General features: G+C 56.0%; 10 protein-coding genes across 10 annotated transcripts; 7 read left to right on the top strand and 3 right to left on the bottom strand.

The window, feature by feature from the left end:
• The first annotated feature begins 185 nt into the window (after window positions 1-185).
• On the top strand, window positions 186-1,672 carry J3D65DRAFT_415155 (NADP-dependent oxidoreductase domain-containing protein). Its single transcript, XM_066796037.1, has 2 exons — window positions 186-826; window positions 878-1,672. Exons 1-2 carry the CDS (start codon window positions 299-301, stop codon window positions 1,418-1,420), a joined length of 1,071 nt encoding a protein of 356 aa, XP_066654772.1. The 5' UTR covers window positions 186-298; the 3' UTR covers window positions 1,421-1,672.
• Window positions 1,673-2,570: 898 nt separating this feature from the next.
• J3D65DRAFT_415196 (uncharacterized protein) lies at window positions 2,571-3,751 on the top strand. Its single transcript, XM_066796041.1, has 2 exons — window positions 2,571-3,393; window positions 3,448-3,751. Exons 1-2 carry the CDS (start codon window positions 2,916-2,918, stop codon window positions 3,648-3,650), a joined length of 681 nt encoding a protein of 226 aa, XP_066654771.1. The 5' UTR covers window positions 2,571-2,915; the 3' UTR covers window positions 3,651-3,751.
• Window positions 3,752-4,822: 1,071 nt separating this feature from the next.
• On the bottom strand, window positions 4,823-6,517 carry J3D65DRAFT_415135 (uncharacterized protein). The gene is made up of 2 exons (XM_066796036.1): window positions 6,428-6,517; window positions 4,823-6,372 (listed from the first exon to the last, which is right to left on the bottom strand). The coding sequence occupies exon 2, from the start codon at window positions 6,324-6,326 to the stop codon at window positions 4,932-4,934; it is 1,395 nt and encodes a 464-aa protein (XP_066654770.1). The 5' UTR covers window positions 6,327-6,372; window positions 6,428-6,517; the 3' UTR covers window positions 4,823-4,931.
• A 980-nt stretch (window positions 6,518-7,497) lies between these two features.
• Window positions 7,498-8,283, bottom strand: J3D65DRAFT_628305 (uncharacterized protein; the record flags this gene model as incomplete). The annotated part of the gene is made up of 4 exons (XM_066800624.1): window positions 7,498-7,642; window positions 7,736-7,864; window positions 7,924-8,050; window positions 8,166-8,283. The coding sequence occupies 4 exons, from the start codon at window positions 8,281-8,283 to the stop codon at window positions 7,546-7,548; spliced, it is 471 nt and encodes a 156-aa protein (XP_066654769.1). The 3' UTR covers window positions 7,498-7,545.
• Window positions 8,284-8,619: 336 nt separating this feature from the next.
• J3D65DRAFT_604074 (uncharacterized protein) lies at window positions 8,620-10,072 on the top strand (the record flags this gene model as incomplete). The annotated part of the gene is made up of 2 exons (XM_066798250.1): window positions 8,620-8,886; window positions 8,942-10,072. The coding sequence occupies 2 exons, from the start codon at window positions 8,620-8,622 to the stop codon at window positions 10,070-10,072; spliced, it is 1,398 nt and encodes a 465-aa protein (XP_066654768.1).
• Window positions 10,073-10,471: 399 nt separating this feature from the next.
• Window positions 10,472-12,293, top strand: J3D65DRAFT_415066 (uncharacterized protein). The gene is made up of 2 exons (XM_066796034.1): window positions 10,472-10,979; window positions 11,033-12,293. The coding sequence occupies exons 1-2, from the start codon at window positions 10,870-10,872 to the stop codon at window positions 12,042-12,044; spliced, it is 1,122 nt and encodes a 373-aa protein (XP_066654767.1). The 5' UTR covers window positions 10,472-10,869; the 3' UTR covers window positions 12,045-12,293.
• A 1,072-nt stretch (window positions 12,294-13,365) lies between these two features.
• J3D65DRAFT_628295 (uncharacterized protein) lies at window positions 13,366-15,268 on the bottom strand. Its single transcript, XM_066800623.1, has one exon. The coding sequence runs from the start codon at window positions 14,940-14,942 to the stop codon at window positions 13,692-13,694; it is 1,251 nt and encodes a 416-aa protein (XP_066654766.1). The 5' UTR covers window positions 14,943-15,268; the 3' UTR covers window positions 13,366-13,691.
• A 447-nt stretch (window positions 15,269-15,715) lies between these two features.
• J3D65DRAFT_698570 (6-phosphogluconate dehydrogenase) lies at window positions 15,716-16,982 on the top strand (the record flags this gene model as incomplete). The annotated part of the gene is made up of 2 exons (XM_066804057.1): window positions 15,716-15,866; window positions 15,898-16,982. The coding sequence occupies 2 exons, from the start codon at window positions 15,716-15,718 to the stop codon at window positions 16,740-16,742; spliced, it is 996 nt and encodes a 331-aa protein (XP_066654765.1). The 3' UTR covers window positions 16,743-16,982.
• Window positions 16,983-17,850: 868 nt separating this feature from the next.
• J3D65DRAFT_415071 (uncharacterized protein) lies at window positions 17,851-19,378 on the top strand. The gene is made up of 2 exons (XM_066796035.1): window positions 17,851-18,256; window positions 18,310-19,378. The coding sequence occupies exons 1-2, from the start codon at window positions 18,118-18,120 to the stop codon at window positions 19,086-19,088; spliced, it is 918 nt and encodes a 305-aa protein (XP_066654764.1). The 5' UTR covers window positions 17,851-18,117; the 3' UTR covers window positions 19,089-19,378.
• A 1,480-nt stretch (window positions 19,379-20,858) lies between these two features.
• Window positions 20,859-22,426, top strand: J3D65DRAFT_604069 (uncharacterized protein; the record flags this gene model as incomplete). Its single annotated transcript, XM_066798249.1, has 3 exons — window positions 20,859-21,044; window positions 21,191-22,054; window positions 22,109-22,426. 3 exons carry the CDS (start codon window positions 20,859-20,861, stop codon window positions 22,424-22,426), a joined length of 1,368 nt encoding a protein of 455 aa, XP_066654763.1.
• Between the last annotated feature and the right edge of the window lie 205 nt (window positions 22,427-22,631).

Raw genomic sequence — 22,631 nt, 5'->3', positions numbered from 1 at the left:
GATCCATTGCATCCATGCCCATAAAACGCATGTCGACGAATGACGTCTAGCGTACCGCCGCAAGAATGCCATCAGCGGTTAGAGGTAGGTCGTGTTTGGGCTATAGCGGCGGGGGAACGATTGTCCGCTAGGGTGTTTGAGCATGCCCACCAAGTGCGCAGCCGCCTCCCCACCTCAAACGCTCGTCGAGTAATGGGGACCCCTGCTCTTGCCATGACATCTGTTGCAGCCCATCGGCATCTAGCTCTGTGGTCGAGTTCCAAGCTCCCACTCAGCTCACCATGGAATCTTCATCGCAATGCCTCGCTTCTCCTCATACCGTACTGTCATCCTGGCCGTGGCGGCTACGATTCTGCTGTTCAAGGGCTTGAGCACACTTCTTTTGGCGTCGTCCGGAATCGTCGTTGCAAGCGAACAGCCCGCCGGCGCGAAGCAAAAGCCACTCAAACCAAGGCCCGCCCCTGAGCCTCCTTACATCGGCTTTGGGACGTGGAATCTGGACGAGGAGTCCGACGACCCGAGCCTCCTGAATGCAAGCGAAGCCGTCGCTTTTGCCATCCACGCCGGATACCGCCACATCGACTGTGCGCCGATCTACGGCAATGAACGTTCCGTGGGGAGAGGCATCGCTGAAGGCATCAAGAGGGCCCGCATCAACAGAGAACACCTTTGGGTGACGAGCAAGTTGTGGAATGACCGCCACGGCGACGATAGTACCGTAGCGAAGGCGCTGGAGAGTACGCTGGATGATCTCGATTTGGATTATTTGGATCTGTACTTGTTACACTGGCCGGTGAACGACCGCGGAGCATTCGACTTTGTCGAGGTAGGCGAATTGAACTCGCCGTGATCGTCATTGCGCTAACAGGTCGATCAGACGTGGAAGTCGATGGAGAAGCTCGTCGAACAGGGCAAAGTCAAACACATTGGCGTTTCCAACTTTTCCCCCAAGCAGCTTCGCAAACTCTTCAAGGCGGCCACCATCAAGCCCGCTGTCCACCAGATGGAAATCCACCCCTACTTGCAGCAGCCAGAATGGATCATCTACCACAAGACCCACAACATGCATGTAACGGCATACTCGCCTTTGGCGAACATGAACCCGGTGTATCACGGACGCTCCCGGAGGCCTACACCGCCGCTGCTGGAGAATCCGGACATTGTCCGCATAGGCGAGTTGCGTCATTGTACGCCGGCGCAAGTGGTCCTCGCCTGGGCAAATACGCGAGGTACCAGCGTCATTCCGAAGAGCCGTCATGAGCAGTGGATTCGGGACAATCTCGACGCAGGCCGGTGCCGTCTGCTCGACAAGGACATGCACAAGATTGATGATGACATCTCCAGCATGTATCTGACTCGGTTCAATAACCCGAGCAAGAAATGGGGCGTAAAGCTGTTTGAAGGTCTCGACGATGCGTAGTGGATTCGACGCGGGGCTGTTTGACGAATCAAGATGAATGTTTTTCGGAGTTGAAAGGGGCGCGCAACCACAGGGCTTTTGGGCATTGTCAGCTTTTACAAGTTGCCGTCCTACACTGCCTCTCATCGGTCAGGTGACGTGGTCCATCTTTGGACAGCCACGCGGATGATGGATACGGCGGACCGCAACTTCCCCTTTCTGTCGGCTTAGGGAGATCAACCAATCTTGAATTAAATCGACTCAAAGGAGTAATTCGCGATGCTGCTCTCTGCCCTGTGAACAGCCCAGGACGACATGACGCCATACTGACCAATAGACGCCGGACGCACGGCATCTCCTATCGAAATATCCGTAGGGCAGAAAGGGGTGAGCGGACCAACTGAATGGAACCTAGGGGATCGACGACATGGGTTTTGAGGCTTTCATTTCACAGCGGAGGTTGCTCGGCGCCTTTTCCCAAGACGACATGGCGGTCGTGCAACGACACATCCATCCAGCCACCATCTAAGCTTTCCGTATCTTGGATATCCTCCACGATTTTGCCAAGGTGCTCGACGATGATCTCAGGCTGTCTCGGTCGTTGTTTCTTGTCAATAGGTGACGGGCGTTATCAACACCGCTCGTGGAAGGTTGAGGCGCCCGGATGCATGTTGGCACGAGCACAGCCTTGCTCCAAGCTTTGATAACTGCTTGATCCCACGACTCACGAAAGTGGCACAGCGACTCGCAGCCAAAATGGACCGAGGGCTGCTCTCTGCTTCTCGCTCGCGGGATTTGACAGCTTCCTTTGAGATGAGAGAGCCGCTCATTGACAGCAACATTCATGCAACGTGAAGATGAAAGACGAAAAGTCATGTCTTGGAAATTTTTGCGCTTCCTTCAATCAAACTAAACTCACAGTGCAGCAGTGGAGCAGAGAGCCATCACCGTCCGGAGAAATGAAGCCACAACGCGGACATATCCCGCCATATCCTGCCGACTGCGTCACCGCTCACCAACTTCTGGTCACCCCTTTGCCTGCACTCGGCGTCTGGAGGGTTGCTTCCCCGGCCTGTCCATACAGCATCTCACCGTGCGGATGGTAGATCTGGACTCAATCAGGAAATGGCCTAACCGGCACGCACGTTGCCGCCATCCGGGCAGTCCCCCATCCGGACTGTGCGCGCTTCTCCATATCTTCTTCCAGCGAAGCCGGTTATTCTACGCTAACTGTGATTGGAAGGGTTCCTGAAGAGCCTCATCTTTGCTGGTCTCTCTCGCCGGAACATGATCATCACGAGCACCGGCATGGGGGAAATAGGAGTACGGGTTGACGGCGAGTCAATTGAGTATAAGAATCTGCGTCTGGTTCAGGTTGCGAGTTTTCTTCTTCACTCAACCACCGAGCCACTTCTCTCACTACAAGCCTTTCAGCTTCAGTCACTCTTTACAGTCGCTCTTGAAGTCATTCGTTCCGACGACACAACAACCGTCTTAACCAACTAAATCCATCAAAATGCGTTTCTCTTTCGCCTCCGCCTTTGCGCTTTCGAGCCTTTTCCTCGGCGCTCTCGCCGCCCCCACTGGTGACCTGACCAACCCCACCAGCCTGGTCCAGTCCGGCGCTGGCTCCCTCACCCAGGGCCAGACCACCACCACCAAGAACACCACCGTCACCCAGGGCTCGGACAAGACCGTCTACTCGTACATGGAGACTGTCTACTCCAACGTTCAGCAGCACACTGGCACCATCAACAAGACCGTCTCGGGCTACAACGCCGACTCTGCTTCCGACTCTGAGAAGAAGAACGTCATCACCGTTGTCCAGACCGAAGTCAAGTCCATCGTCTCCATCCTCGTCCAGGCCTCGGTTGAGGTTGGCAAGATCTCCGTCTCCGCCAACGTCGATGTCTCCGGTGTTGTCTCCCTCGTCGTCAAGCTCCTCGTCGAGATCATCTCCACCCTCCTGAACGTTGTCTCCGTCCTCGGCACGAGTAAGCTTTCCCCAGAACCACCCCGAGCACTTCATTCAGCTAACCACAAACTAGCCATCAACGACCTCCTCGGCAACGTCCTGACCCTCCTCGTCCACGCCATCACCCAGCTTCTGTCTGCTCTCGTCCCCCTCGTTGGCGACATTGTCCAGACCGTCTTCTCCATTGTCTCTGGCCTCATCCCCGCCGTCGGCGACATCCTCGTCGGCCTCGGCGAGCTCCTCCAGGGTGAGGGCCTCCTCGGCAACCTCCTCTAAATGCATTCTTTACCATTCCGGTAAATGTATTTATTTGAAAAAGCCCAAACCCAGCAACAAGCAAGCAACGCAAAATACCCAACTTCAATTCTTGTTTTTCTAGAGCAGTGAGATGGCACGCAAGTAGTGGTCGATCGATGGAGAGAGAGAGAGAGAGAGAGAGCAGGACGCCAAGGAGGAAGCAGCACTTGGGGGAATGAAGGGAAAGAAGGGAACGATGACTGGGAGCGGCGGCGCCAGGAGTTGGAAGGATGGCAGGGAGGGGAGAAGCGCTGCGGTGGTCTGTGTTTTAATTTTTAATCCTCTAATCGGCAGGCTGCTTCTCATCACTCGCCCGCAAAGCTCCACGAATACTATTGAACCCGCTCGGTATTCATCCGATTAGAGAATTTGAATTCTTGTCCGCAACTTGGCTCTTGTGATATTTGGAGTGAATCAATCTTCGCACGCAAACGCTTCTACACAATTTCAACAGGCGGAAATTGTTCGCCTTGAAAACTCTTGGTCAAGAGAATGTCATGGCACGCCGAAAGCACCGCGAGTCGTTTCAACAAACAAAAATCGCTTAGCAGCATCGACGCCAGGGTCGAATTCATGCATGCACGACATCGCCCCTGTCGCCACGATAGCGGCATTCGCTAACGACGGGACGCCGTTTCATCTTACTATCGGCGTATCTGCACTCTTCATTAAACATTGCGGGGCCAGGGGCCACAGTGTTCTGGGACACATTTCATTGGACATCGGTGGTAGATAGAAATGTTGATTGGAAGTATACAGCTTCAACTCCAACTCCGATGCCGCTTCTGGGGGACCGAATCGCATTCTCAAACTGAAGAACAAACACAAACGACAGAAAAAGCATGAGCTCATCTCAGCATCTCCATCAGGGGAAGCGGCCGCCTGGGACGACGTGGACCTGTGGTGTCTCCGCCAGACTAGAAGCAAAACTGCAAAACACATACAAACGTGTACAGATCAAAATGCTCGGTGCACCAGTGCTGGGGTACTTAAACAAGGAGAAGGATGCTCGGTGCCCAGATCGATCAAAACGCGATATGTAACTTTTGGAACAGAAAGAAGAGGAAGATGCGCGGTGTCCAAGTCGGAAAAAAAAACAAAATGCACAAACGGCGGGATGGAAGGAGAATATTCTGAGGCATGTTTCGTCGACCTCTTGTTTGATCGCGACTTGAGCATCCTCGAACCGTCGTCTCCAGAAACAAAACACCGAGACTTGAACAACGATACCTGTGAAGTGGCTAAAGTTCCATCCATCTCTCAACGCCTCTCATCGACCGAAAAAGCGTGCAGATCAACAAAATTGTCGAGGCTCTGCAGGCCGTTCCTCCAGAGCCGCCCCGGCACGAAAGGGTTCGGCGCCGCGCCGTCATCGTCGATGTCGACGACGTTCAAGATGCCTTTAAACCAACGAGCAAACGTGATTCCGAAAATGCGATCGTATTCGTCGCGCAGACTGAGGCCGGAGGGGTCATGCGTGGGCAGTCTGGCTGACGGTGCTGAGAAGTCGCGAACCCACACGATGGAAATGTTGTGGCTGGCGACGTGGCGCCAGAGCAGGCGCTCGACGCGCGGGTTGTCTTTGGCGATCTCGCCGATGCGCATCCCGACGAAGAACAGCAAGACATGCCAAATGTAACAGTCCAAAGGGAGCGTGCCGTTAGGGCCTGAAAGCGCCCTATAGGCCATATGGCAGGCGTATTGCTGCCAGATCTCGGGAGCGTCGTCTGGAACCCGGAACCATTCGAACATCCAGTACCATGTCCTACTGAGGTACCGAAGATTTGCGAGGCACCACCTGACAGGACTCAGTGCAAAGCCAGCCGAGTCAATAAATGGAGGCATATCATAGAGTAAGCCCATGTGGTGGAGGCTGCTGGCGCGCTGATTCACCCTGGCTAAGACGGGACGGGCGACGTCTTGGGAGAATCCGTTCATGATGCGCTTGTTTGGTCGTTTGCTCGCCCACAATGCCTGAGTCGGGATACTGTAGGCAATAAACTCCGTAAAGAGCTCCTGCAGGCAGGAGTTCGGCAATGTATTTTCGTAGACGAAATTGATGGCGTCTCTGTGAACTCTGAACGGTTTGAAGCCTGGTCGCTCAGCGGAAAAGCTCGCGTTAAACTTGTTGACGAGGAGCTTGGTGATCCGGTTTTGGAGAACCGGCATGAGTAGGTAGTCTGCGAGGACCCAAACCTTGACCCAGAGCAGGATTTTGGCACCCAGTACGTGGGCCAGGGCCTTGTCTGAGACTCGGTGGTTGATGTGAGTCCACCAATTGATGATTCTGAATTGTCGTGGACAGATGTCGCCATAGAGCGTGACTGTCTTCTGGTCGTAAAATCTAAGAGCCCGGTACAGTTCTGGGCGCAAGAATTCAGCTGGCTTCGTCCGTGCTTCGTCCCAGGGAGACATCTCCCGCAAGGCAGTGTTGAAGAAGACTGAATGGGCCCTGATTAAAGCCTCGCTGGCGAAGAACGTTGTCTGGGACTCGTCGAGGATTATTTTGACCGTGTGGAAGCTGCCACGGGCATAACTGCTGAGAGCTGTCGCCCAATCTACCGTTGGCTCTCGATCCTGGTCGCTCTGGACTCGGCGAATAGCACGGATCTTTTTCGTGCCGCGAGGATTGCTTGAGAAAGGGTGTCGATTCATTGTGATGTAGTATGCAGGTCTGTTGGAGCTTTAGACGCTGGGGTGGCTTGTGGCGTGTCAAACACTGCCGCAAATTTCAATCAAAGCTGTCTGTTACTTACTCAAGGCTGCGGCTGTAGCGGTGCCGCGATGGAAGACGATGCGAAGAGCGCAGTGTTTGATTCCTGAAAATTGTGGATGTCAGGTTAGGAGCATTCGCATGGGGACAGGAGAAGACTGCTGGGGCAAAAGACTGATTAATACGCCAAAGAGTGATGGAAACCCGGAAGCACTCCATCACCCTCAGGGCAGTAGGGTGAAGCGCAATCCAGTCAAAAGTAGAAAGCGTTGAGGCAGTGTTGTGTTCCAATGTTCAATCCAGTCAAAAGTACAAAAACGTTCAGGCGGCACCGTGATCCAAGGTTCCATTCAGAAAACCCCACTCGTGCTTCTGATCCGTGGTGCGAGAACAACGATATCCAAGCATCATCGTCAAAACAAGGGAAGTCATCCCGAGTGATTAACACGTTAGCTTCAGAGCCCATCAAAAATGCGCTTAGACTGGCCGAAACCGTGATTGTTCCTCGACGGGAATCTCGTGGGCCCAACTGTTGACCAATTCTGAACCGCGGTTGAGGTCAGCCCCTGGACAAAGTCGCCACGGGGTATGTCAGTTGTCCCCGAGGAGGTTGAGAGGAGAGGTTTCTGGGAATAACTTGAATCTAACGAAAGTCGGTGAAACTGGTACCGGCATTCGTTCCAAATTGCAGCCGTGGATTTTCTGCCCACTGCTTGAATATGTGGTACTCTTCCGTCACCGCGCCATATTGTTAATGCTTTCATGTCGCTTCAAAGGTCTTTTCAAAAACACATGTAAGTGCGTGAGCGGGTAGTCTTTGCAGGATGGGAAATCATCGCGTAATAGCTCCCGTTGATGGAATAGCGGGAGCGTCGAGAAGTGATGCTGCAGCCTGAATATACCAGCATGACAAGTGACAAACAGCCGTTCAGACATGCAGGCACGTAAAAGCAATCGACCTGCGTAAGCCTCGTGCAGCCGTTCTAAGATGGAGGTCAGCAGTCAAGCTAACCGGTCAATCGCGTTAGGTCGTCAGCGGGGCGCACCCCCGCCTACGTCATTAAGGTTCATATAAGCGACTGCCTGTCCCGACAGCTGGACCCAAACAACTCTCTCAGCTCTTGCAGACGTACGACTTTACCAACCTGTCAAACAACCAAATTATCTCCCTCGAACAAGTCTTTTGGACCCGCAAACATGCCCATCATTCCCAACGAGCACAGCGGTGAGCGTAAGTAGTGATCCGCGCGTGCCGGCGCTGTCCTCCAACAGGTTCCGCCATGGCCAAACCCTCGCACATGGCGATGTCGTTCATTTCGTAGCAGAAATAGAGCAGCTGACGCGTTTTGACATGCAGACATCACCGAGCAGATTGCCAAAGACGCCGAGAGCAAGGCGCAAGAGCAACAGCACTCTCATCATCACCAGCATGGCCAGGGTGGTGCTCAGACCAAGGCGACGGCAGCGGACCTGACTGCTGCTCCGGTACGTGTCGAGCGCGGGAGTGGGGTGTTGGCAGGACGATACTGATGACGTCACAGGGTCCTGTCATCTCTGAGAACATTGGCAAGCCGGCGACGAAGGAAGAGTTGAAGGCGAGGGCGGAAGAGCTGAACAAGGGCCACGGGTCTTGAGAAACGGATGGCGATGTTGAACGATGGCACGGCTTTCCTTTCCTTGTGCAACGGCCACCTCTTTTCCGATGGATATATTGATGAAATTGAAGCTTGGGCGATAAAATTGTCGCAGCTTTATGCAAAGATGATGTGCAGACAAGCCACCCAACTGCAAATCATGTGCCAAGACGGTCGCTTTCCCGGAGTCAAACGGCTGTCCCGTTGTCCCGTTGAGCTGTAGTTGAATCGTAAGAAGCGCCGCATCGGAGACGGCGGTGATCATAGTGAAGGGATATCCGACGCAACGCTGAGCAGTCGACAAGGCACAGCTCAAACGGGTTGGAAAATGGCTTTTGGTCGTGAAACGTGATTTGTCTGCGGCGAAGGGTGACCCCAGATGGCCAGATGACCCCCGCAAAAGTGGATGCCGCTCGTACCTCACCGCTCTCACCCTTACAGAGCGCAACAGGGGTCGAGCAAACAACAACAACCGACAAACAGCTCCATTTCCAAGCTAGACGCGGTATCCCGAGAGTCGCACCGTATAGTCGATCTTGGACCGACATAATTCATGGTTCCTGCGCCACAGCTACCACCAGATTCTCTGCAGTCATTGAGCATGGCGGCAGACACCAGCGGCCTCGAGATATCGGCGCGAGACCTGCGTCTTGAGCAGGCCTTTTACGGAACCATCATCCACTCCGTATCGCCCAAAGAAGTCCAAATCCTGGAGAAGGGACTGCTCCTCATCGGACCGGATGGCAAGATTTCGCTCTTCCGCGAGCACGTCGAAAAGAGCCAGGTTGCAGGGTTGCTGGCGCACTACAGCTCTGGCGCTGGCAGCCTGAGGGTGCGGTATCTGGAGAGAGGGCAATTCTTGATTCCGGTAAGGGACGATTCGAAATTTATACCATTCAACCGTGATTGACGCAACTTTGCAGGGCTTCGTCGACACGCACAACCACGCGCCGCAGTGGACGCAACGTGGCACAGGACGTGGAAAACTGCTGCTCGACTGGCTCAACGAAATCACGTTTCCGCATGAGGCCAAATTTGCAGATGCGTCCTACGCCCGCAAGACGTACTCTTCGTGCGTAGACGGGTTCCTCAAGCAAGGCATCACGACGGCGTCGTACTACGGCAGCTTGCATGGCGAGGCGACCAAGATCCTGGCCGAGCTCTGCTTGGAAAAGGGGCAGCGCGCCCTCGTGGGCAAGTGCAACATGAACCAGAACTCGCCCGAGTATTGCAGCGATAGCAGCGCTGCGGACTCGCTGGCGGCGACTGAAGACTTCATCGCCCACGTGCGCAGGCTAGATCCAGAGGCAAAGACGGTGACGCCAATTCTCACCCCTCGCTTCGCCATCTCCTGCGACCGCGAGCTGCTTAGCGGATTGGGCAAGATTGCGCAAGCGAACCCAGACCTACCCATTCAGACTCATTTCAACGAGGCCGAGGACGAAATCGCGCTGACCAAGACGCTGTACCACGAGTTCAGCAACGAAGCGGACCTGTACGCGCACTACAACCTCCTCACGTCGCGCACCATCCTGGCGCACTGCATCTACCTGGAGGAGTACGAGCTAGACCAGATCCAGCAGCGCGGGTGTGGCGTCGCACACTGTCCAATCTCGAACACCACGATAGGTGGTTTCATGGCGGCGCCGATCCGCGAGTACCTGCGGCGCGGTCTCAACGTCGGGCTGGGCACCGACAGCGGCGGCGGCTTCAGTTCGTCCATCCTCGACGCCATGCGCCAGGCCTTCATCGTCTCCAAGGCGCGCGAGGTGGCCACCGAAGGTGCAGACGAGGCACTCTCGCTCAACGAGACTTTCTACCTTGCGACGCTGGGCGGGGCCAAGGTCTGCGGGTTGAGCGACAAGGTGGGCAACTTTGCAGAGGGCAAGGAGTTTGATGCGCTCGAGGTGCATACGATGGGAGCTGACGCCGGAGTCATTGCCCCTGTCGAAGAGGAGGACGGTCTTGATGTCATCTTGGAGAAGTTCTTGATGACTGGGGACGACCGCAACATCCAAAAAGTATACGTGAGGGGGCGCAGCGTCAAGGTGTAGGGCGTAGGAAGCTATCACGACACTATTTTCAGTCGTCTCAGTTGGAGCCTCGAGTCGGAGCGACTGAGCAGTAGAGTTTGCAGAGGAGCATTCAAGGCGTTGCAGGCACCTGACAAAGGGGGGCTGTGTAGCAAAGTAGTCGGAGGCCAGCTGTACCAGGGAGCAGCGGGAATGACATAAGACGGAAAACGGCGGCGGGACAGCCACTGGGCGACGAGGACAAGTCGATCTCTGATTTAGCCGTTGGACTTGGCCGTTGCGGTGCTAGGAACATGCAGACTAGCGAACTACCGGCGTGGTTGCATACGTCTCAATGGATTCTGCGGGCCTGCAGCGGGAGTCGAAGTCGAATGCGATGAACGAAAAAAGAAGAGTTTGTCTTCTGCAGCTGCGCCACAAGAAGGGGAAGTGTGGTGTGTGTGTGGTTGTGGCGGTAGATCTGCAGGTTCCGCATTCCGGTTTCATTGAGATGGGCCCAAATGTAGCAATCTCGCGGAGCGCCGAGCCCCAGTTGTTTCAGGCGCCCTCAAAGTGCTCCATGCTGCAAGCCGCCCATCCTTATCACCCTCCTCCACGCCGCTCGCTTTCACCATCCAACTTCAATCGACCATCGTCTGTGCTCCCAGAACCCCTCGTTTGCGCTTTGCTTCCCCCGACCCCTAACCAGTCCGCGAACCGATCCAAACCCTCGCATCATCGTCGACGCCTGACACTCCACCTCCTCGTACTCCGGACAATTCGATTCATTGCTTAACCAGCTTCGAGCGTGTCGCATCGGCGGCCCTCGCAACTCCAAAATGGTCCCGCCACTCATGCCCATAGGGCGTCGCGACATCGCATCCACTGTTGATGCTGCAAAGAGTTCATTCAGCTCGTGGGACAAGTGCATGGCAAAGACCTACTGCAAGTAAGCAGCCTCCCGCGAACCTTCCTATGACGGATTTTTGACAATCAACCTAGATGGCCTGTCATTGTCGTCATCGTCGTAGGCTCCCTCATCGCCCTCTCCCTCCTTTGGTGCTGTTTCCGCTGTTTGTGTTGCGGCGCGCAATGTTGTTGTGGTTGCTTCAGGTGCTGCAACGCATGCTGTCCCGGTCCGCGAAAGGGCCATCGCCGCGTCGAATCCCCCCCGCCTCAGGCTTTCCCAGTCAACCAGCCGTACCAGGCACACCCGCCCATGTACTCCGGCCCGGGATGGCAGCAGAGCAACGTACCCCAGACTGCGACGTTTGATGTCTCCAAGGACGGGAAAATAAGTGACGACGCCCTCCCGGCCATGCCTAGCTGGGATACCGCCAAAGAAACAAAAGTCGAGGTTGAAGAAACACCGTCTCCGGAACACCCGAGCGCCATGGAAATGGATCGATTGGATCAAAATGGGCGCTCTCCTGTCGGCGGCAGCAATCCAAACAGTCCAATGCTTCCGCACCAACCAGGCACGCCGGGAGCGAACGATTGGTACAACAACGGCCGTCAGGATGCTGGTGTATTCCAGGATGGGCAACACGCGCCCTATGGCGCCCAGAACAACTCATACTACGGCCAATCGCAAGGCGGTTACGGAGGCGCTGCACCCCGCGCGTTCCAGCAAGAACAACAGCCATACCACTATGCTGACGGCTATGGTCAATCCTACGATTCGGCGCAAGCTGCCCCCTACCACAACGCCAACCGCGGATACCCGGCTGCGCCAGCCCCCACATACAATGCACCTTCTCCGTCCAACTACAGCGAGAACCCCTACGCACCCCCTGCTCGGTCGAGTCCGGTCTACGGTCACCAACAGCCCGACCCGTATCAAAGAGCGCCGTCGGCACCGTACCAACGGCAAATGAACCACAGCCCGATACAGCGCAACCAGTCGGCTAGCCCATACCAGGCTTTCAATCCCAGCCAAAGCCCGGCTCCGATGCCTACGCCTCTACGCGCTGGTCAACAGGGCGGCGGCTTGGGAGGATTCCGAGAGGTTTGAGAGCCATACTCCAATGGCGAGATTTCTCTAATGTCCTCGTTTCATTTGGCGTGAGGGGCACGGAGTTTTGGCCAATTGCCACTATTCTCCTTGACCTTGTTCCAATCCCGCCGCGATTTCTCTACTTCTCTCTGTACATGTTCTCTGTCACGATTTCATTGGGATCATCAGCACTGCTTACGAGCATGTCATCTGTCCTTCCAGTCCTGCGATACCCGCGAGTTATACGATTCTCTCTTCATTCTGCGTTCCTTCTTCTCTCCACTTCTTTGCCCCAAGCGTTCATCCAGCTCCCCGTACCCCTCGTGTTCGGGACTGGAAAAATTGCATCCTCTCATCTGCCAAGGGCACATTAAGGTTCGCACGGCTTTAAGCTACGTGGACGGGATACCTACTCAGCACGTCAACGGCAAGCATGGCTGCGCAAAACTACCCCACCGTCTCCGACAATATCCTCCCCGCCATGATCTCCACTGCTCCGCCGCTTAGCAACGCGGCTCAGCCCCGCCTTGTTATTTGGCTCTCTGCTCCTCTGCATTCAGCCACCGCCTGCTGCGCGCAGGCATTTTTTGCTTTGGTCCTGTGCTTCTCTTCTCCGTTCCTTCTCTTCTGAGTCGCTGCGGTCGTGATTCCTGCCTTCTCTTCACTTCTCTTTTTGGGGGTCGGGTGTGGCTTGGTTTGTCTTATCTTGGACTGCACTGCACTGCAAAGCGGGGAGGCTGGCTCCCCATTGCTCTTCTGATTGGCCTGGTTTCGGCGCGCCAATGTTTCTTCAGCGGGCGGGCGCATCGTGCCGCTTTCATGGCATGTCTTGTGCATCCGCGCGTCAAGGGTTGGTTCGCCTTGTTTCACGGGACGTGCGACCCCGTTGCCGCCCACATGTTCGCGTCGAGGACGGCGCGTGTGGCTGTGGTTGTACATATCTCTTGGTTTGGTGGTTGGTGGTAAATGATGGCGATGATGGCGGAGCGGCGCTTAGGCATGGTGAGGGGTCTGTCAAATGTCAGTCGACGACACGAGTGTAATTGACTTGAGTGCTGAAGCAACCATAGTGCAGGTGATTCCCGCGTGCCCCTTGGCGCGGTGTGCTTGTCACCCTGGCGACGCTGCTTGTTTCCTGTTCGGATTGTCTCTTGGTGTACGTCAATTTAGAGTACATCCTGCATGCACTTGACAACACCGATTCGCGTGCAGTGCGAACAATTAAGTCTTGGCCTTCATACATCACACTGCTCTCACGGCACACACGTACAGCCCCTCCACCTGCGCTTTTCGCTGCCGCTCCACGAGTCACTGTCCAGCATCTTGACTTAAACCGTCATGCAGGTAAAGAAGTAATCATTAGGTAAGAAGTCGTGCTCCTCGTGCTGGATAGCAGCCGCTAGAGAAAGCTAAATAAGGACATTGAACAGGGAAAGGAAATGTAGAGTCAACCAAGCCAGACGACTGACGGTGACTGAAGAAAGCTCCGCCATGAATTGCAAGGAAACGCGCAACGAGCCACCAGACACTGTACTCGCCGTCTCTCGAATCGAGCTACTCAGCCGCCTTCGCGTGCTGTGATGGCGCCTCGAGATTCAATCGCCGCTGTGCCACTCTTGTCCGCTCATCTCACTCGCTCACTCGCTCGCTCCATCGATCAACCTCTCACGAATCCGTCGGCTTCCAGCTGCTCTCCTTGGCCCACTTTGAGCCCTCGACAATGCTGCCCGCATTGCTGACCATGTAGTCGCGTCCCTTGATGGCCCAGACCATCATGCTCGGCAGCTTCCAGCCAAAGACGGCGCCGACGCCCTTGCTCTGGCCGACGGGGACGAGCTGCGTCTCCTTGAGGTTGGGCGTGTAGGTGCGGTCGGGGCCGGCGGGGGCGGCGTCGGGCTTGTCGGCCGAGTACGCGCCCAGGTCGCGCGCCAGATTGGTCATGGCGACGGGGACGGCGTCGTAGATGTCCATGATGCCGCCGCGGGTGTAGGAGCCGACGTCGCCGAGGGCGAAGACGCGCGGGCCGGCGGCGTCGACGCGCAGCGTCTGCGCGTTCGTGCTGAGGTAGCCGCGGTCGGTGAGCAGGTGGGCGGGAACGAAGGCCGTGTTGGGCCGGACGCCCGTCGCCGCGATGTAGACGTCTACGAGCTGCGTCTCGCCGTTGGACAGGCTGACGGTGGTTTGGCCGTCGGCGGCGGGCGTGGCCGACTCGACGCGCACGTTCTTCTTGACGTCGACGCCCACCTTGGACAGGAAGAGCTCGGCCTTGGAGGCCAGCGCCGGCCGCAGCGCGGGCAGCAGCTTGCTGTCGGCCGTCACGACGGTGATGGTGGCTTTGCGGGTCTTGGGCCCGCTGCTGAACCAGCCCGGCGGCCCGTTGAGCAGCTCGCCCACCTCGCCCGCCGTCTCGACGCCTGCTGGCCCGCCGCCGGCTATCAGGACCGTTTGCGCCGATGTCAGCGCCGTGCGGATCTTTGAGAGCTCGTTCTTAGTCTCCTCGGCCGTCGCGTGCAGCGAGAGAAGCGGCGTGGGCGTTCGCGTCCCCGTCGCCACGACCAGCGCGTGGTAAGGGAGGACCTGCTGCTGGCCACCGGCCGTGTCGAGCGTCAGGCTGCGCGCCGTCGGGTCCCACGCCGTCGCCGTGCCCACGATGAAGGTGAAGTGCTTGCTGTCGTACTGCGCGAAGCCCGGCGCGATGGGGTACAGCACCTTGTCGTCTGGCATGAGCTGCGCCGACACGGCGGCGCGCGGCCCCGCGACGCGCCAGTAGAAGTCGGGCGAGCTGTTGATCAAGTAGACGTGGTACGTGTCGCTGTTGGCCAGCTTGGGCAAGATGTGCTTGAGCGTGTAGTGGGCGGCGCTCAAGCCGGACCACGAGGCGCCGAGGACGACGATGTTGTGGGTTTCGGCCGACATGGTTGGTGATGAAGGGCGGCTGGGGTCTGCTCTTGGGTCAATGGCAGAGATGAGGATGGAAAAAGACAGGAGTGTCAAGAGGATGCAGCAACGAAGAAAGGGAGAGGAGGCTGGCGTGTAACTCGACGTTGTGTATCTTGGGACCGAGTGCGAAAAAGTTCGGCGCTTAGGGGCTGAGATTGGGATGGTGGGGATCCGGTAACAGGTGCCATCTGCAGGGCCCCAGATGCAGCGCGCCGTTTATAGACGCTGGCTCTGCTGTCAGAAGAAGCTGGTGCCTCCATGTCACTGCTGATCAAGACATTGCTGCCTCATTGTCAGCCATCACGCCGTTTGAGGAGAAAGTGAAGCCAAATTGACAGCGCCCGTAGCAGAAGACGCTGGGAGCTATGGCCATCTTGGTATTACCAAGCATCCGGCTGCGGGTGCCATCCGTTCCGGAAGGCTTGAGTGTGACAAATGCACAAATACACACTATTATCACTCCCCTCACGGTGGGTAGGGTAGGTTTGTAACAATCCCCCGCCGTACGTGGTTTCGGCCACCGACGATAGCGGCTGCATGCGTCGCGTCGCTTTGGTTGTGCTCTGACTGCAATAGGTAGTGTCCGAGGTCCGACGATCATGTCAAGTCCAGAGCCAATGACGCCACGGCGGGTAGATCCTCTTATCTTATCTTTTCCCCGCGTCTTCTCCTTGAGGCTGGCAAGACATTTGGTGTCGCGTCTGCCTTGTTCAACTTCTCTCTTGATCCTTTGAAATGACGACGTTGCCATGGCTGGGTCCAGGGCTTCTGTCGGCATCATCTCCATCGGGGACATGGGTCTGGGCATAGCGAAGCTGCTTCAGGCCCACAACTATCACATCCTCACCACCTGCGCCGGAAGAAGGCTAGCCTCTCTTCTCACAAGTTCCATCGTTCCTGGTCAGTTTTGACTGACTCCAGAGCAGCGAAGCAACCCAAAGGCGTGTCGAGTCTGCGTCGATTGAGCTTCTGCCCGACCACGTCCAGCTCGTCAATCGATCCGACTATCTCCTCGCTATAGTGCCTCCCCGCGATGCCGCGGCAACCGCCGAAGCCATCATTGCTGCCTACCAACAGCACACGCGTCCCGCAAGCTCGAATCAACTCTACTACCTCGACCTCAATGCCATTGCACCCTCGACCGCGCGCGCCATCTCCGCCGTCTTCGCGACCAAAGCCCCAACCATTCGCTTCATAGATGGCGGCATCATAGGAGGCCCGCCATCGCTGGCCCCCTCGACTTCTCCCACCGCCCCCGTCACCTGGAAGCGGCCCTCGATCCCGCTCTCCGGCCCGCACGAGCTCGCCTCCGCCCCAAACTCTGGCGCCCATCTCGCTGCGACACTGCGAACCAAGCACCTGTCGCCCGACGTCGGCACGGCCAGCGGCCTCAAGGCGTGCTTCGCGTCGCTCACAAAGGGATACACGGCGCTCGCTATCCAGTCCTTTTCAACGGCCTCCCAGCTCGGCGTCCTCGACGACCTGCTGCGCGAAATGGACGCCGCCAACCCGCTCGGCCGCCAAAGGGCGGAGAGGGGCTTGGTGGGCATGCCAAACAAGGCGTACCGCTGGGTCGCCGAGATGGACGAGATCGGAAAAACGTTTGACGAGGACGGAGGGTGGGGCGGGGAGAGTGTATACAAGCAGGTCGCTGGCGTGTATCGCGTCGTGGCCGATGATACGGAGTTGGGCAGTCGAGAGGGCAAGATGGAGGTCCAGGAGGTGGTGGATGGACTGGTGAGGGGTTTGAAGGCGAGGAAAGAAAAAACGGATTGAATGCCGTGCTTCAATCGGCTGGCATATCCACTGCATTGCATGGAGGGGCTATCATATGCTTTCAAGAGGCTCCCCAACATATTTCTACACCTCATACCTCGTTCAAAACATCGCCACCTTGTCTCTGCAGCACTGGAGTTGCTTGATCCTCGGCTGGTCTTACCAACTCGCCGTCATTTCTCAAATCAAGACTTTCGCAAACAGACTGCCGTGTCCTGCACTATTCAATGGCACTCTGTTGAGCGCCAATCATCGGCCTCGTCGTGCGGGCGTGTGTACAAGCGCGCCCTACAGAGCGCCGCAAGTGCCACTGCAGTTACCATGGTGGGCGGTGGTGGTAAGAAAGCAAGCCACAACAGGGCCGATGTCGGAGACTAGCGAACCATGTCCGTTTTGGTACGGAAGATAGGCCGGCTGGCCAAAGACAGAGACCGACGAGTCGAGTCAATGGAGACTGCGAGCTATTATTGCGAGGGGGAGGGATGCAAGCTGGCTGTGAGACGGCCGGTAATTGGAAAGACCACCTCCGCATTTCCCTCCATCTTTTCTCAAGACTGCTCCCGCTGCGAGACAAAATGAGGTGCCGGCGAGAAGCTGCATACACATGTATTTTGACATGTGCGTGATGCGAACTGCATGCGAGGCGCCCGCGCGCAAGGATCTGCCGAAGCGATGACTGGTGCGGAGTGTGGGTCGGTGGGCAGGCGGATGAATGACTGGATAATCGGTCGTGGTGGGTGCGGCGCGAACAGAAAAGACGCACATCACTTCGTGGTCTGGTGGTGTGCTTACTTATAGCACGGGAGTTTCGCCGCCGAGTATCCTGCTCTCTTTTCCTCATTTCGCCAGTCTCTCTTGGTGTATTCTTATCAGGTTGCCTGCTGTACGTGGAACGGCCCCCAATCGTTTGGTTTCCTTGTTTCGTTCGCCCGTCATGACGCCAGCTGTACCTCCGCTGTCTACGGAGTTTCAGTCCGATGTTCAGGACGAGAATGGGCGTAAATACAGTGCAGACGGCGAGGCTGCAGCAGGAGCTTTCCAGAGCGAGAACACCAATGGTGAAGCAAGAGAAGAACCCTCCCAAAACGCAAAAGAGGAGGACGAGCCTACAGCACGCAGGCGCTGGTGGCTACGAAATCGAGGTTGGGTGTTGGTCCTGGTGTCCGAAAGCTTCGGCGCATGCATGGCAGCCATGGCACGATTGTTGGAGAATGAAGAAGACGAGAGTCGGAGGATGCATCCAATGCAGGTAGGTCGCCATTGGCGTTGTTCAGAATGTCGTACAGGCTGGGAGCAGTCATGAGCGGATTGACTTGAGTGAAGGAAACCATCGACTTCTTTTGCTGACCTTGTCGAACAGATTATCTTTGTGCGCATGGGCTTGACCGCCGTGCTCAGCACAATTTACATGTGGGCAACAAAAGTTCCGCATTTCCCATGGGGAGCAAAAGGCCTCCGCCTCCTCTTGACTCTTCGTGGGTTTACTGGGTTCTTCGGGTTGTCCGTGTTTTACTGTAAGTCCGGCTGCTTCGACAACGATCTCTCAAGACTGATGTATGCCGTACAGGGGGTTTGCAATACCTTCCACTCGCTGAAACGACGGTAATAACCTTCTTGACTCCAATGCTGGTGCCATGGGCGTGTGCACTATTTTTCGGTCAACCATTGTCCAAAAAAGTCATCTTTGCTGGGTTATTCTCCTTCGCCGGCGTCATAATCATTGCGCAGCCACCCTGGCTCTTCCCAAACAACCATGAAGAAGTCCCGGATGCTTCGGCGGCAATGCGCACAATAGCGGTGACTGGATTGCTCATTGGGGCGGTGACTGCCACTGCTTCATACACGATCATCCGCGGAATTGGCTACCGAGCTCACGCGTTGATTTCCGTCAACTACTACTCTCTGACGTCAACTCTTGGGTCCGGCCTCTTTTTGCTGTTTGCTCCTGGAGTCGGTTTCCGACTTCCAGCGGACGGTCGGCAATGGGCATTTTTGTCCATCTTGGGCCTGTCGGGGTTCTTGCTCCAATTTCTTCTGACCGCTGGTCTGCAGCATGACAAGAGCGCGGTCGCGACAAGCATGATGTACAGCCAGGTGCTCTTTGCGCTGGTGCTGGACAAGACCATATGGGGCAATGTTCCTGGCACTGCCAGTTTGTGCGGTGGTGCCTTGGTGCTCGCCAGCACGATTTACGTGGCCTTCCAGGGATCATCAGAAACACCGTCGAAAAGAAAGCAAAGCGATGAAGAAGAGCCACTCTTGGGCAAACAGGGGGCAGAGAACGAAACCCGGTTCAAGCCAGTCACGGGAGGCATCGAAGTAGCGGCAAACCTAGCGGATGAGTGAGGTTGCGGCGATTGCAAAGGAAGGCCTGTATAAGGCTGAAGCGTAATCTGGAAAGTTCCATTGATTTGGAGCAACAAGTCGACCGTTGACGAAAGCCAACGAAGAGTAAAATGTGCATGTCTTAGTTTGGATGGGGACCGACTTCGGGCGACCTACTTGGTCGAAGGTTTACAAAACAGTGGGGTCATAGATCGAGCGCTGCGGCCAAATCTACGGTGAAAGAGAACATTCTGTTATACAGACTTTCTTGCAGCGTCATCAAAGCTTACGACCTTTTTTTAGACATACAATAGACTTTGCAGAGAGAACTGGCCTGAGGTTCCGGTTGGTTGCTCGCGTGGCCACACGCACGATTGAAGCCGTTCTCTTGCTGTAGACAAGGATTGCATCGCAACTGTTTGCGCGTGCAACACGTCTTCAAGATGTCGGCATGGTGTTGAAGACGGTTTGTGGGGTAAGCTGGAACACTCGACCGTCAGCTGTCCCATCAAGCTTTCAATAGCCGAGACGACCCGCTACAGCCGCAGTTGATGCAAGGGACGGCCATGGCGGCACCGGTGGCCGAGGAATAGGAGCTGGAATGGTGAGTGCATCGTTCAGCTCTGGCCGCGGCCTCAGCTGTAAGCGGACGGCGGATGGCATTGTGCAGAAAACGGGCCAGGACGACAATTGTCACCTGTCCAAAACCTTTGTCTGGCTCGATGGTCCGATAGTCGTGCGCAGCACGCTACTGTTGTTCTGGGCATGTCAAATTGCCTAGCGTACCTGGAGTGCTGAGTCAACTCCAGGGCAGGCGACAGGGTCTTCGCAGCGGACAAGGGTCGTCGTTACCCGTCACGTCCCTCAGCTGCAATCCACTTCGCCTTCGTCAACCACCAACCTCTGGTCATCATCGCGTCCTGACTCAAACGAACCTTGAACTCACCTGCCGCACCCTCATCTCAAGCCTCAGCCCAAGTCGGTCTCTTCTAAATTGGTCGGCCCGCTTTTCAAGGCCTTGTTCTCACCAACCACGGCGGCGGAACCGCTCTTCAGCTGAAGCCACTCCAGGGCTGGCTTTTTGGTTCCCCGTCTGGCCATTGGGTTGCTGCATGTCCCGTTTCTCGACTCCTCGCGCCTGCAGTTACCTTACAACCTCAAGCCACCTGACGATTCTCTGAGACACGACGAGCCAAGGGGCTTGCTCTTGCAGGCACATCGTCCGTCGACAGGGCCATCCGTGTGCCATCTCCACCAGGACTCTTCCAAGACAGCCCGTTGACTCCGCCCACGCGGTAGATACGGAGGGGGATTCAATGCCAGTAGTCGAACGCCTGGAGCGTGGCCGGGTTCCTCTGGGCTCCGTGCACCAGTGCAGCTTGGGACCTATTCTCTTCTAGGAGAATCGACTAATCGGCTATGGCTGCAACGTCGTGTTGGCTGTACGCTCTAATCGTCCTGGACCCTACCAGCGCTGATGATCATTTCCTATCGAGCCAAATCGGTCTGGTTGCCCACGGCGTTCGCACTTGAAGACTCACAACCCTAGCCGAAAGAAGCAAGCCTCAGGTCTATATCCCGCCGCCATCCTTGGCTTGTGGAGGATCCATATTAAGATCAGAACCCTCTTCTTGCACAATGGCTGATCATCAAGATAGTCTTCGCTCTTTTTCTTGAGAACGTTCCTTGCCTTCACTTGTCGGAGAACGAGCACGACTCCTCCCCTCCCCAGCCAGTCGCCCACATACCCTTCTCGCCTCAGGCCTCGTGTCAAGCCTTTTGTCGCCTACCATGGTCTACTCTCTTACATACAGACGCCCGGCGTCTTCCAAAGCTTCCACCCTTTCAGTCGGCAGTGGCGACAGTGATGGGAAGAAATCTTACGATGCCGAATCTACGTCAGGAGGTTCTCAAATGTCACACGGCATCCCGGATGCCTTGTCTTTTGAGCGAATCATATCTGGCGGCACCTGTCCGGTAAGTGCGACGTTGCCTGCCGAGTCCCCTTGCATATGGCGGTCTGTCACATTCAGTCGCACAACCTTGGTTCACCGTCACCTGAGGCATTCACCAAGATATCGTCCGAATTTCTCCAAGACAATTTCTAATTCCATGATGATCAGCCGTGCACTGTTCGCGAGTTTTTGAACTACCTCAAGTACATTGAGCTCGCAGCCGAGAATCTTCAGTTTTACCTCTGGTTCCGCGACTATTGCAAGCGCTTCGACGCGCTTCCCGACAGAGAAAAAGCACTTGCCCCCGCTTGGACCCTAGAGCAGGCTGAGGCTGAATCTCACGCCCAAGCCCGCAAGGCAAAGCCTGCTCCTGAGGCTGCCGTCATCTTCAAGGGGACTGACTTCGCCGACGGAAGAAGGGCTCCAGATGGTGATTTGACCCCTTACGGAGGGGACTCCACCCCGAACCCACAGACGCCATCGGTGCACAGCAAGTTTGAGAATGTAGACAACTCGTCGGAAGCAACCCTCTCCGATTGGCAGAGGTCCACGACAACCGCGACGACAATTGATCCCGCCAGGGCAGCAGAAGCAGCCTTTGAGTCTGCGGGCGAGAAGGTGCAGCCATTTGCTGTTCAGCCATATCGCGAGGAAATCACCAGGATCATCGCCATCTACATTGCTGAAAATGGTCCACGCCAGCTTAACCTGTCCAGTCGTGAGAGGAATGTCTTGCTGCGTGCCTTGGCCTACACAACCCACCCATCTGCCTTTCGCGATGTCATTACGACTATTGAATGGTCGCTCCGTCGCCAAGCTCACCCCAATTTCATTCGCTGGACAATTTGCAATGGTAACAGGCCTCGCGTCATTTTTGCGCGTGGCCTTGGAATCTTCCTCATCGTCGCCGGCATTGTCATCGGCATCCTCCTCGACCTGAGCTCTGTTGGCCGTGGCTGGCGAGTTTTCTCGGCTCTTGCCTTCTTGATCGGCATCTCAACCATGATAGCAGCCTACAAGGGCATGTGTGTTGTAAGTCGCCGATCGTATTCACTGTCCAAGTCCAATGGCTAATGCAACTTCAAGGTCCTTCACGGCATGCACCATCGCCACTTGCGCCCCTGGGAGCTCTTCGCTTCTGACGATGAGCCGCAGCTGCAAGAAATCTTCAAAGAGTCGCCCGAGTCTCTGCAGGGCAACAGCTTTGAGGATGAGCCTTGGGTTGCCAAGTACGACAAACGCAACGTCGTCCGCAAGGTGTTTGACCGTGAAGTTTGGATTGAGGAGCCGGCCATGCGCCAAATTCAGGACACTATCTTCTTGCAGAGCTTGTTGGGCGCTTTCGTCATAACCTGTCTCTTTGAAGCTGTCTTCCTCGCTGTGCCGAAGGGCAAGTTCTTCTGATGAAGAGGAATTCGAGAAAAGTTGTTTTGTGGTTGTTCGACACCGGCTAGGCAGCAGGCGTTTGGGGCTGGATATTGATCTTTTTGTATACCCAGAAATAGGAAGTGGAGCAATTTGGATGCTCGAGTGGTCGAACGGACAAATTTGAAAAGGTCAAAAACAGATGCAGCAGATATTTGGATTTCACGTTATCGGCACGGACGAT

Source organism: Phyllosticta citribraziliensis (genome assembly GCF_038025025.1).
Source record: "Phyllosticta citribraziliensis strain CPC 17464 chromosome Unknown J3D65scaffold_7, whole genome shotgun sequence".
NCBI classification, from domain to species: domain Eukaryota; kingdom Fungi; phylum Ascomycota; class Dothideomycetes; order Botryosphaeriales; family Phyllostictaceae; genus Phyllosticta; species Phyllosticta citribraziliensis.
This window is presented reverse-complemented; position numbering and strand designations above follow the sequence as displayed.

Bases quoted from the DNA above. Each gene is read 5' to 3' on its own strand.
- J3D65DRAFT_415155 (XM_066796037.1), top strand. From the start codon at position 299: ATGCCTCGCTTCTCCTCATACCGTACTGTCATCCTGGCCGTGGCGGCT. The intron at 827-877 runs GTAGGCGAATTG...CAGGTCGATCAG, and splicing joins GAGCATTCGACTTTGTCGAG to ACGTGGAAGTCGATGGAGAA.
- J3D65DRAFT_415196 (XM_066796041.1), top strand. From the start codon at position 2,916: ATGCGTTTCTCTTTCGCCTCCGCCTTTGCGCTTTCGAGCCTTTTCCTC. The intron at 3,394-3,447 runs GTAAGCTTTCCC...ACCACAAACTAG, and splicing joins TGTCTCCGTCCTCGGCACGA to CCATCAACGACCTCCTCGGC.
- J3D65DRAFT_415135 (XM_066796036.1), bottom strand. From the start codon at position 6,326: ATGAATCGACACCCTTTCTCAAGCAATCCTCGCGGCACGAAAAAGATC.
- J3D65DRAFT_415066 (XM_066796034.1), top strand. From the start codon at position 10,870: ATGGTCCCGCCACTCATGCCCATAGGGCGTCGCGACATCGCATCCACT. The intron at 10,980-11,032 runs GTAAGCAGCCTC...CAATCAACCTAG, and splicing joins ATGGCAAAGACCTACTGCAA to ATGGCCTGTCATTGTCGTCA.
- J3D65DRAFT_628295 (XM_066800623.1), bottom strand. From the start codon at position 14,942: ATGTCGGCCGAAACCCACAACATCGTCGTCCTCGGCGCCTCGTGGTCC.
- J3D65DRAFT_415071 (XM_066796035.1), top strand. From the start codon at position 18,118: ATGGGCTTGACCGCCGTGCTCAGCACAATTTACATGTGGGCAACAAAA. The intron at 18,257-18,309 runs GTAAGTCCGGCT...TATGCCGTACAG, and splicing joins CGGGTTGTCCGTGTTTTACT to GGGGTTTGCAATACCTTCCA.